Source organism: Atractosteus spatula, chromosome 1 (assembly GCF_055471065.1).
Source record: "Atractosteus spatula isolate fAtrSpa1 chromosome 1, fAtrSpa1.hap1, whole genome shotgun sequence".
Lineage (NCBI taxonomy): Eukaryota > Metazoa > Chordata > Actinopteri > Semionotiformes > Lepisosteidae > Atractosteus > Atractosteus spatula.
This window is the reverse complement of record NC_142706.1, coordinates 38,519,687-38,532,393: the sequence shown is the minus strand read 5'-3', so window position 1 is coordinate 38,532,393 and position 12,707 is coordinate 38,519,687. Positions and strand designations below refer to the sequence as shown.

At 37.8% G+C, this 12,707-nt stretch overlaps 1 protein-coding gene across 2 annotated transcripts in view; it reads right to left on the bottom strand.

Annotated features, from left to right (window-relative positions):
- The window catches only part of sh3tc1 (SH3 domain and tetratricopeptide repeats 1), a 32,912-nt gene that overhangs the window by 7,087 nt on the left and 13,118 nt on the right, over positions 1-12,707 (bottom strand). For both annotated transcript variants that reach the window (XM_088918135.1, XM_088918130.1), the window contains exons 6-13: positions 12,255-12,453; positions 10,555-10,631; positions 9,994-10,189; positions 7,748-7,878; positions 6,876-6,917; positions 4,073-5,779; positions 2,575-2,755; positions 217-367 (exon numbers count right to left, since the gene is read on the bottom strand). In XM_088918135.1, coding sequence (XP_088774261.1) covers positions 217-367; positions 2,575-2,755; positions 4,073-5,779; positions 6,876-6,917; positions 7,748-7,878; positions 9,994-10,189; positions 10,555-10,631; positions 12,255-12,453 — 2,684 coding nt within the window. The remainder of the gene's footprint in view (positions 1-216; positions 368-2,574; positions 2,756-4,072; positions 5,780-6,875; positions 6,918-7,747; positions 7,879-9,993; positions 10,190-10,554; positions 10,632-12,254; positions 12,454-12,707) is intronic.

Sequence of the window (12,707 nt, the reverse complement as noted above, 5' to 3'; positions counted from 1 at the left end):
TCAATAACTTGGCTTTTTTATAAAAAGCGCTGGATGAAAACCTTGAATCACTTAGCTGCCGGCAACCTAATGTGCTAAATGGGTTGAGTGGCCTCCTCTCACTCGTCAAATTATGCTTTTATGCTTGTTAAGGTTTTATGGTTTGTCAAAGAAACATCTGTATAATTAAATTTACAAATAATTAACTCCTCAAAGAGCTACAAGGTAGCACAGAACCTGAATGTAAAGATCCACCAGCTCATTTTGTCTGAGGATATGGTAGATCTTCCCAGCCTGCAACCAGGCATAAGCCTCTTTTTCCTTTTTTCTTAGGTCAATGAAGATACCAAGGCTCCTCTTTGTGTAATCTAGAGCAGACTTGTAGGCTCTGAAATAGAGGAAAGAAATGCAAATACAGTATGTAAAAAAAAACCCAATAAGCTACTTAGGGTAAACCTAACATTCTTTTTATGAAGCTCTGTGAAAATAGCACTAAATAGCGCTAAGACAGCACAAATAATGAAACCCACCAAATCTGTGTGTGCTACAGTGCATTTATACTGGATTGTTCTTTTGAAAGAAGCATTGATGTTGCTTTTGTTTCCAAAATACAGAATAGCATATTCTTTTTTCGGGGTATGATGTAGCTCAGCCAACCCAACACAAACAAATGAGACCAGTTCCGTTCTCCTGTGCCATAGCCATTGTAGAGGGGCTAAGTGACTTAACTCTTCCAAAAGAAGAAGGCTAAATTCTGGGAATGAAAGTGGCACAAATGCTACTTTCAATGGCACGAATAAGCAAAGATGTAGCACAGATATGGTGGGTTTCATTGTTTTTGCTGTCTGTAGGGGGGCAACTTCACAAAGCTTTTTTATGAAGCACATCCATAATGCCTCTCAGCCTAATACCACCTTTATCAAGATATCACAGTTTCATGATTTTAAGATTTTACCATAACAGTCTTCTGTTTATAACTGGTATCCCAACCCATGTAATGCAATCCCATGTAACTATATAATAATAGTAACTGAAACATTTCAGCAGATAAATTGTAATTTTAGATTTAGTAGCTACTGTACTGTTCATCAACATTCAGAAACTAAGCAAGATGTATTAAAACATCCCATATTATTAATTTAATTTTTATATCAAAGGCGTTTGCTGCTGAAAGCAATAAGCACTTTGCCTGTAACTATTTGCAATTCTGTTTGTCTTTTCATTATAGAAGGAACTTTGTTTAATATGCTTAAAATCTTAAGATTGCACATTATTACAGTACTGTATGTTCCCTACTAATCTTATTTGCTTATTGGCTTAGAAAACGTTGTCTAATGTTTTGTGAACCTTATTTGAAGTATTATATTACAGGTAGTAGACAGAAAATTGAAACACCAATTTAAATTAATTTAATAAGGCAATGGGTCACACACTACCAGCCAATACAACCTGTATGTTCTGTGGCATAGAGTCTAACAGCGTCTGGAATTCTGTAGGAGGGAAGCAGCACCATTCTTCTATAAGAATGTCAATGAACTCATGCCTGGCTGATGGTAGAAAATGCTGTCTCAGGCATCTATCCAGAATGTCAAATAAATACCCAATTATGTTCAGATTTGGTGACTAAGACTTAAACTTCAGTGTCATGTTCATCAAACCACTGGGCAACCACACAAGTTATGTGGATGTGTTACAACATGGGATGATGATCACTCAGTATGATTAAGTAGTGATTAGCATTGACCTTGCCTTCTATGGGAATGAATGCACTAAAAAAATGAGCTCTCAGGGCTGTAGAGTTCTTGAGGTTGGTGCCACACATGCTCTGTTTGTCGAGAACATGGTGAAAGATGATTCATTTAACTAGATCGCACTCAGTAGTCCATTGCCTGTGTTATCTGCACCACTGGATTGCAGACTGCACTTGTGGATTGCAGTGCACGCTGACTGTGGTCTCCCAGTCTGTGGAATTCTCAGTGTACTGTTTTTGAAGAAACTATCTGCTTGCATCCCACGTTGACATTTACAGTCAATTTGTAGTCAATGATTTTCAATTGCTCGCCAGTTTTGTGCTGCACTTTGTATTAATGCATGCATATCACTCTCCAGGAGTAGGCATTTCTGTCCACTTTTACCCTTTGCTGATGATGTCTCTCCCTCTTCTCTGGTGATATCAACTGCTTAGACATACTTGTAGTTGATCATTAAACATCAGCAAGTCCACCTGTCTTTGTCACTGAAGCTCCTGCCCCCAACAATCAGCCCTCTTTCAAAGTTACCGAGGTCTCCTCTTCAGCCATGCTAGCCAGAATTATAGGCAACCAGGCCTGAATAGCATTTTTATACAGTACATGATCCTGTGCCTGTGTACACAGTAGTCATACCTGTGTGGGAGCCCTTGCTTTCAATACATTTCCAATATATCTGATGTCCCTCCTCCTAGCCCAGTGTTCACATTTTTTGTCCACTACCTGAATCTACTAAACAAACTAAACACAGGAAATGCATGAACACTTCATTTAAATTTCAATTGACAGTAATCACACAAGTACATTTGTTCTTTTCTGATGTCTACCCTCAATAAAATCAGTGCACCTTTCAGTTCCTAAGCTGAAATACAGTTGACTAATGGTCTCCAGGATTTCTCCTTCCCATTCCTTGTTGCCTGCTTTTCGGACCAAAGTCAGCATATACTCATTGTAGATTATGCACTGAGCTTCATTGGGGCAAATCATGTGGTAGAAGTGACACAGCTGCTTAGTGGCTTGGAGTTGGCCTGAACAACAAGAGTAGAAAATACAGCACTGCTTTACAATAATAAATGATATGAAACGCCTGAGCCATATGTTAGAGAAGAGCACATAAGACATTCATTAGTGCAACAGATGATGAAATCCCTTTTATAAAATGTGACAAGAATTTGCAGAACATACTGTATAAGATTCCAGTACTAACATCCTTCAGATTATTAAAACCCATTCTCACTGGGGCTCAGAGATTTATATAAAATATTTCCTTACAAACTTTTCTAAGAAATTAATATTTCACCAATATATAACGTTTCATTGAAAGTACGTTTTCCCCTTATTAGAGTATTAAGATTCCTGAAGAAAATCCAAGATATTCTTTCTTTATTTGCAGATAAAACACAACAGAATGAAGCAAACAGTCACGAGTGCTTCCAAAATAAGCTAATCACAAATATGTAATCACTGCTTAACAGGCTAGAATTATTTCTTGTAGGAAATTGAGCTGCAGCTCTTCTAATATATAATAATATTGTTTCAGCTGTTACGATAATATCTGTCAATTAATGACAGATGGGGCTCAAATCACAGCAACCCAGTGTAGCCAAATGTGTTCAACGCTGTGTATTTATACAGTATATACTGTACATGTCCGCCAGCAAAATACTATAAAGGGGCTTTTATGTGCTGATGTGGTAATAAGATGGTTCACTGGAATTTAAAAGCCTCTTCCAAGCAGATGGCAGTGAGATTACAGGTTTTGCTTTTTCTTAATGCATGCAATAAATTTATCTTTCAGCTTTGAAAACCCTATAATTTTTGCCAGCAATGAAAGGACTGGAGAATTAAAAGTATTACGCATTTCAGTGAGCCTTGACAACTGCAAATAAAGTCAATACAGTTCCAATAAAGAACCCTTCAAAGACCAAAAAAGGTAACTGCATTACGGATGATTGTTGTGTAGAATGCAATAAAGTACTGCAGGGGGTTATACTTAAATAAGCAGAACAGACCCTCAACATACCAAAAAAAAACAAAACTAACAAATAGAAAGAATAGAAGTTTAGCATTCAGAATATCTAAACACCACAAGACATTTTCTCCCTCAAATGTAATCAATAAAACCTAAAATAACATTATATATTTTAGAAAATCCAACAGCTAACCAAATCATACTAATATTGTATTTTATTAACTTAGTTATACACCATACCTTATAATGTTTTAAATGCTTAAGGTAATTAAAGATTTTATAAATAGATATATTTCACTTTTTGTTCTGGGTACATTTGTTTTACTACTGCCATTTTACTGGTGATCCAGTGTTAATAAAAAGAAACACTTACACTCAACGTGGTTTGCCTTGATTGCCATGAGGAAAGCCCATTCGTAACAAATCATCCCCTTTTCCAGTTGCGTTTGACTGACATAATACTGGCCCAGCTCAAGCAAAACAGTTATAAAGTTCTCCTCATGAGCTACATCTTCCAGCTGTGAGAAAAGCTCCACAGCCCTCACAAGGCTCAGCTCAGCTAGGCCTTTAGCTTTGGCATGCAAGCACAGGAAGCCAAAGTTGGCTTGCGCAATGGCCCGGTTGTACTTAAAGTCAGACTCCTCACAAATCTGTATTGCTTTACCATAACTCTCAGCTGCCTGCTTTATGTCTTCAGTGTATCTCAGAGCGACAGCACGCATGTTATAAACCAGGCCTTTCTGTAGTTTTGTGCAGTGTTCAGACAAAGAACCCAGCCCAGAGGTCAAAATATCCAAAGCCATGTGATGCTGGTGATTTAAAATGTGAAGCCATGCGAGATAAATTAAGATGTTAGCTGCATGTGTTGCACTTGGCCAAACATTTTTGGAAATGACAGTATCAATATACCAGATTGCTTTGTCAAGCATGCCATGATATTGATGCAGCTGAGACAAACACAAGGAGATGGTCTGACAAAGCACTTGGTCTTTCTTATCGGCTGCAAAATAAAGTGCTTTATTAAGGTAAGGTGCAACTTGTGTTGGGAATAATACACCACACTTCCCTAAACTGTACAACCGGGAGGCATTGTCCATGACAAATTCAGTCCCTATTAAACAGTCTGTAAGTGTGGCACCAGTGTGGAATACGGCTTGTTTTACTGAGCTCACTGCTAAGTGTGGGAGATATTTCTCACCATAAAGTTTACCCAAGGTCAAATAATAGTCACTTGGCATCACTTTGCTGGTAAGAGACAACTCCTTAGCAAGAATTTGTAGTCTCTCCGTGAACAGCAAAGCACTCTGAGGCTGGTTGAGTTTTGTGTAAAGTTTAGCTAACAGGAAGCAGGTCCTTACTTCAGCAACTTTGTTTTGAGCCAGCACTGCTTTCTTCAAGACATATTTTAAGATCTCAGATTCTTGCTCTGTGCTGCAGATGTAGTTAGGAATTCCCATCAGAAAGGCAGCAATCCGCTCAAAAATGGCCACATATTTCTCCTTGTTCTTCTGCTTTAGATATATGGCTGCAAGGTTTGTGTAAATAGAAATTAACAGGAATATATCTTTGAACTGTTCTCTGGCAATGCTCAGCGCCTCTTCAAAGTAGACTCTGGCTTGGGAAAACTTAAGTCTCCTGGCACACAGTTTCCCCAAGAGAAAACAGATTCTCGTCTGAGCCCAGAGGAATTTCTTCTTTCTTGCATTCTCCCTTGCCATTCCCAGATAGAACACCAACTCTTCATCATCTGTGTAGCCCTGAAACATGGACTGAAGAAATCTGAAGGAAAAGTCGTAGATGTTTCTGAACTCTTCTTTGTACTCACTGCAGTTGAGGAAAGCAAGCAAAGTCTGAAAGTCATCTGCACTGTGACTGTCACCTTCACTATTAATAATGAAGCAAGGCTCACTGTGCTCCTTGGATGACAGAGAGGCGTTATGGTGGTGCTCTGACTGCCTGTCTTCATCCTGAGTTTCTTCCAGGGGGGGAACATGTGGCTCCTTCAGTCGGCTCAGACACACAGCTATTTTGTTTTGTAGTTCCTGTCTTTGTGGATCTCTCTCATTGTTGAAGGTGGAAGCTATAATCAAAAGAAAGTATCAGACCATGGATCTTTGACAATCTCTAAAAGAATTCAGGCCAGCTGTCAAAAGAAGAAGAATATAATACACAGCCATGGCGAAATAATGGAAGAAACCATATTAGCATTGTTTAGCATTACATTATAGCAATCAGCATTGCCTATATTCTTAGTTTTCTATGACATCTATGACATTTCTATACATCTTCTCGAGAGCGAAAGACTTGGTAACTGAAACAGCAGCAAAACAACCATGAATAATGTCTCAAGAATAATGCATTTATATTTTGGAAATTAGTGCTGGGCGATAATTCTATAACGATAATTATCGCGATATAATTTTCCTCGATATAATTTTAACAAAAGTTCGATAAATGTTTGATATATATGTTTATGCTTTGCGCAAAATACTGTGCGAGTGCGCGTGCGTGTTGCAGACCGGGCAGCTAACGTGGTGTTGTTTACCCACACGGTGGTGGCTGACAGGATTGTAGTTAGAGTGGAGAAATGAGCGACACTGAAGCAAATGTAGTGCTGCCAACAACCAGCTCAAAGGACAATGACATCGTTGACAGAAAAGGTCATTCAACTTCGGTAATTTGGAGATATTTTGGCTTTTTACGATCAGACATAAAACAGAGCACTTTAAACTTTGCAGTCTGTCTGAGCCATCTTCTATGTGTGTTTTATCACACTGCAGTATTTAATTTTTCTATTAAGATATTTATTTTGTAAATTTTACTCATGCATTTGTTGACATAAAAAAGACTTGAATACTCTCTTCCTCAGATTTGTTTAATGTTTCTGCTGTTTGGCAAGTGTTTGTTGTGTTGTTTAATTTACCAATTAACTGTCTGGTTTCTTCAACTTTCACTCAGGAGAAAAAATCTGCCTTTAAACTTGAAAGAAATAATTATTTGACATTTATCGTGATAATTATCGATATCGACTGATATGAAAATTTTTATCGTGATAATGTTTTTGGCCATATCGCCCAGCCCTATTGGAAATGTTTGATTACTGCACTAAGTTCTTGAGGTACTACAAATCAATGAGATGACTGTAAAGTACAGGATGAATGAGTTGGGAATCTTACTTTGCCTTGGTATTCCTGGAGGATCCTGTGTATCTAGTTTATCTATATAAAATAAAAACATAATATGACACAAAATAGATTCCAGTCTGTAAATCAGGACAGCAAACCATGCCCACAAACAAAAACGCAATACTGAGGAGTAACCATTTCTTTACAATAGTTTTTGGATTTTATTAATCTGCCTATTATTGTATTATAAATACAATAAATTATTGTATTTATCTTCAAGACAGTAAATACGGTAGTATTAGAAAAACAATAATTTAGTAAAAATATTATTACAACAGTTCTCTGCTTTTATACTTCTCAAAACAATTTACACACAGGATGTGACCTAATTCACCAACCGCTTAGTGCAGCACTCACCTTCATGACACGACACAGCACATTAAACACAGGCAATGCCACTACACAGCAGTTCAGGGAGAGAACTGAGAAACTGCTTCAACAACTGAACTGATGAAACTTTAGGATCGGCTGATTGTACAAACACACATTAAGCGATTAAGCGAGCACACCAGGGTAAACACTCCTAACTCTTTTGTACTTCAGTTTCACGCATTATCTAAAGGATGACACCTGGTACAGTGCAGGGTAGTGCAGTAGTGCAGTGCAGTGCAGGCCACCACATTGGTGAATTGGTTTAGAAACAAGTCTAGCAGTAAGAACACCACCAACACAGCTGCAGCAACCTGGTTTTCCTTAGAGGTCTTCCATGCAAGTGCTAACCAGGTCCAGTTTCAGTTTCTGATCTGGCCCTATATATTCAGTATTAAGAGACACCTTTTAAGTACTATTATCAAAATTTAAATTTGACAATTTAACACGAAGATCGAACATTTGCACGGACAGCAATGACTGATTAACCATACCAAGCTTGTAAACAGCATCCACGTCTGTTTGACACATTTTCTTCAGAACATCAATCGATTTTTCTTCAAAGAATTCCTCTTTCCATTTGAACAAGGATTCCTCCTCTTCATTTAGAAACACCTCTGCTGATCTACAAAAAAGCACCCGTGTATTGCAATGGGTATGGCAATTTCTACTATTTAAAGGAATGAAGAAAGGTTAAAACAACAAGAAACATACTGTAGCTATTGATATTATTATTGACTATTGCGATAATAGTCTTTATGTCAGTTATTTTCATAAGTACAGTACATAACACTAATAAAATGAATTGCAGACATATTATGAACAGCTGGTGATATTAATTATGAACATATGAGGAGTTTATAGAAGACCAAGCAATTTTTACATTGACACTAGTCCAGGTTGTAAACAAAACCAGAGATCAAATGATTTTACCTACAGTATGTCTGAAAGACTAAACCCAAATTTTGACCTACTGTACACACCAGTCACAAATTGCACACCTCATACCTGGTTTCATTTAGCAGTAAGCTGCTTGGAAATAGGAAGTCATCATTCAGACAAGGTGTGAAACATATGATTGGAGAGCGGGTTTACATTTCTTTATAATCTGGATTTAATTATGGCATTGGAATGGAGCTGAAACCAGCCAAAGAGTGAAAAGTATACAGTAGATTTAGATCAGGTGGGCCATTTTAACATACTTGTGAAGAGTTCTTTCAATCACGTGATCAAGTAATGGATACCATAGGAGCATATGATATGGCATATTTAAATTTTAAAAGACTGTCTTTGATTAAGGCCTGGATAACAGAAAGCAGGTATAGATAAGGTTGAATGGGTGAATGCTCATACTGGGGAGATGCAAGATATCACATGAATTGCTTATTACACACAGCAAAGCAAACTTGCAAGTCCAGTGGTATAAGGAGCACAGGAAATGAGACTATCAAGCAGTGGAGATATTTGATATTATCAGGGGATTCATCCATTACCATGTTCTTGACACATGGTCGAGGACAGGTATGGCGTTTCCACACGTAAATGCTTTGTTCCAACAGTGAAGGGTTCTGTGCTTCCGTAATGTTGTGCACATTTCCCTGGCATAGTCTGAGTGCACTCATTTACTTGAAAGCAAAATCAGTGCTAATCATTTATTTTACAAAGGGTTGTGAGAATCTCAAGCAAACTACCTATCCATATTATTAAAACCGATATTACTTCTTGATTGCTGGATGAAATTTTCAGATCAGTTTTCCACTAAAAGAGAACAAGGAAGCTTTTAATAATAAATTACGTCCAAAGAAGACTCCTTCTTGGTTTTACACACAGTATCCTGGTCCTGACAACTGGACTTATCACACTTCAGATAAAAGCCAGAAGCAAGGTAAGTTCATTTCACACTCTGTGTCCATTCGTCACTCTGGAAAACAATGTATTTAAAGACACTGAGGGAGACCTGTGCACAGTTGTGCCCTTAGTGTACTGACATCTTTAATGAAAACACAGCAGACCAACAGGGCCCAGCTTGTGTGTGACTTGTTTCAGAAGCATGACAGAAACTCTGACGTTTTCCACAGCTTGCACAGGCTGACCAATCTGCCATCTTACTGTTTAAAATGGAATACATAGAAAATTCCCTCCTGAGGGGATTAAAAGTGTTTAAAAATATATATCAGGTGGGTAGCTGCGTCAGCATGCGTAGGCTGCAAAGGAACAAGTAATAGGTTTATTCCATGCTGAAAAAAAGAAGAAAGAGAACACAACGTTTCGGCCGTGGAGCCTTCTTCAGGTGTGAGTATAGCTTCTTCATAGCTCACACCTGAAGAAGGCTCCACGGCCGAAACGTTGTGTTCTCTTTCTTCTTTTTTTCAGCATGGAATAAACCTATTACTTGTTCCTAAAAATATATATACTTACTAGTGGCTGCAGTGTACACATCATAATCTTTGAGTGTCAAAGCAAATATCAAATCACATCAGCACTGATGATCTATACAAAGGTCTCAGGCACTCAATATAAGTATTTTACAGAACTCAATTGTAAAAATCTGGACAAAAAAAATAAATGACAATAAAGGGTTTTAAGGATAATTCAAATTAGAGTGATTAAAAGGTAAAAACCTCATTACCAGCATATTCATTTTAACTATTTTCAATAAAATATTGATACTGTATAATATTTCAGTGTAAGTAATCACGTTTTGTTAACAGAAAAAAGAAAAACCCAGAATGTTACTTACTCACAAATAGAATTAGTTGGCTTTACAAGGCTTGTCTTCACTAACCCAGTCCTTCCAGTTTTGGTATGCGTCCCCACAAACCACTCAAAACATGAGACGAGGAAACCCACAATTTCAACACAATCTCCACTTTTAAAGCTGAGTTCATCTGGCCCAGAACCTTCATATCCCACAGTGGCTATGCAGGAGCCCACAGCTGATGTGGAAAAGAAAGAAAACAGACTCACTCAATTCACAGCTGTCACGACACTCAAATATTGTGCTGCAACTCTCACAATGCTTTTAAAAAAAATGTTACTGCACTTTTAATACTGGCCTAGGACATTCTATTGAAGATCAAAAGAAGAATCTTAGGCATTTTACCATCTATACGGTAATACGTGAGCTCAAGTCAGTACTAGTAATTTTAATGTTTTCTGCTTCTATACGTATATGAAAGGTCTTTATGGTGATCAGGGCAGCCCATTAAAATACCATAGTATTTTAGTAACATATACTGTACCATGAAAATATGTTGCCGCCTCAACATTTCTTTGATTGAACATAATGACCTATCCTTACCAAACTGGTAGGGGAATTCACACAGCATTTTTGCATTGCCCATCAGTATATTTTCGGGACACGCTTTAAGGAACCATCTAAAAATAAAACAATAGTACATAGGTTTTTAATTTAGATTCCCAGCATCATTGAATAACCACAGAAAAAAGAAACTGCAATCATTATCATAATGTACAATTAACTGAATGTCACTGCTTTGCTTTTAACATCGCTTAATTATTAGTTTGAAAAAAAGCAGCTGCCATCAGATGCATTTACTGTATGCTTTTGTTATTTAAAAAATTACCAGGTTGCAGCACTGCAGTTGCATACTTTAGCCACCAGATAGCGGTAAATGCATTGCTGAGACTAGAACTGCTAATGTTCAGCTTGTTTCTTGCTTCTTAAATTAGTACTTTGTGTTATTTGTGTTCTTTTTATAGCTGATATTTTGTCTGCTTTGAATCATCTTTTCTAGGCCTACTACAATGAAAATACATTGTTAAATTTAAAGTTTTAAATTTATCATGTTACAAAATATTGCTGTTCTGGAACCATCCCAGAGAAAATTGATCAGATATACTGTATTCCTGAGCTCAAGGTTCAGCTCTGTCAAGCTAAAAGAACACTACAAGGAGTCACAAACAACAGGAGCCAAATGGAGAGTAAAGAGAAATTTAAAAACTGAGACCAGGAGGAAGAAATACAAAGGGTGGTGGAAATCTGAAATAAACTAGCCAACCAACTTGTTGAAGCTGACACCCTGGCTTCTTTCAAGAAATGCCTTAATGAGAGCCTCACATCAATTAAATTCAAGCAATCAAACAATTAGTTGGGCTTAAAGGTAACAAATGAGAGGAAGCCGTAAATCCTGTAATTCCTCAAGAGCACAATGTAAAGCATAATGCTCTTTTATGGAACAGGGTTTCCTTGCTCATTTTATCTGTCTAAGGATAACCCCCTAATGGCCTCATACTTATATTGCTCAGTCAAGTGTGCAAAAGCAGAGGCAGCAAGCAGACTCTTCACCAGCAGGGATTAAAGACTACAGTCGTTTACCCCATGTCTACTGAACAAATGACTTCTGTGAAAAAGGTTAATGTACCTTTTTAATGTAAAGAGGATAACTGAAAACATGAACTGAAATTATTTCTCTAGTTAAATTACAGTGCTGGGGGCCAGCCTTCAATTCCAGAGCAGGGATGCTATCTGTGTGGAGTTCTTATGTTCTCCCTATGTTTGTGTGGGTTTCATCTGGGTGCTCTGGTTTCCTCCCACAGTCTAAAGACCTGCTGCTACAGTAGATTAACTGCATATATCTGTCTGTGTGTGCCCTACAATGGACTGGAGCCCCATCCAAGGTGTTTCCTGTCTTGCACACACTGTTTGCCAGGACAGCCTCCAGCAACCCTGTATTTGATAAAGTGGTTAGAAAATGTATGGATGATTAATATTTAAATATCACTCCCTAGGTCAAAAAACCTGGTTATGACTAGAGCGCTACATATCACATGACACGATCAACAGAGTAATGTAAAATGAAAAAGTACACAGAAGAGTTTTCAATTGCAAGAATATGGTGCACTCTTTGGGTTTTATATTACAACTTTCATCAACTAAGCAACATACATTTTTAAATGTAATTTTCCGTACAAGAGGTGCTGCAAGGAAACCTAAACTTATGGAAAAGAAACAACAGGCATGGTTAAAATCTAACTTACTGATGAAATGGACTGACTGGCTCTAGTGCAGGTTTAGCAATGGACCCTCTTGAACCATCTACCAACAACTGCACTGTCCATTCTGATCCATCCGTGGGTGGCTCAAAGATAGCTACGTTACCCTCCTGCAGGCGCAGCTCACTGCCTGTTGAAGTGCTCTCGCAGTTCTGTTCAGCAGTGCATACTGCAAAGAAGGATTCTGGGAAACAGAGAGATTTTTGACACACCAAATACCAAAGGAAAGTGTTCTAAGGCAGTGAATAATAGTTTTGTCTTATTGGCTCTTCGACCTTAAAGATAGCCTGAGCTGCAAAAAAATTAACAGAGACTACTCAGCAAGCCACAGTGTCAGAAATGCAGCATAAAACCAAACCATCTAAGAGTATTTCTAGACAAATGCTTAAAAAAATCAGAGGGCAGGCTCCAAAGAGCATGAAACAGAAAACCTATTTT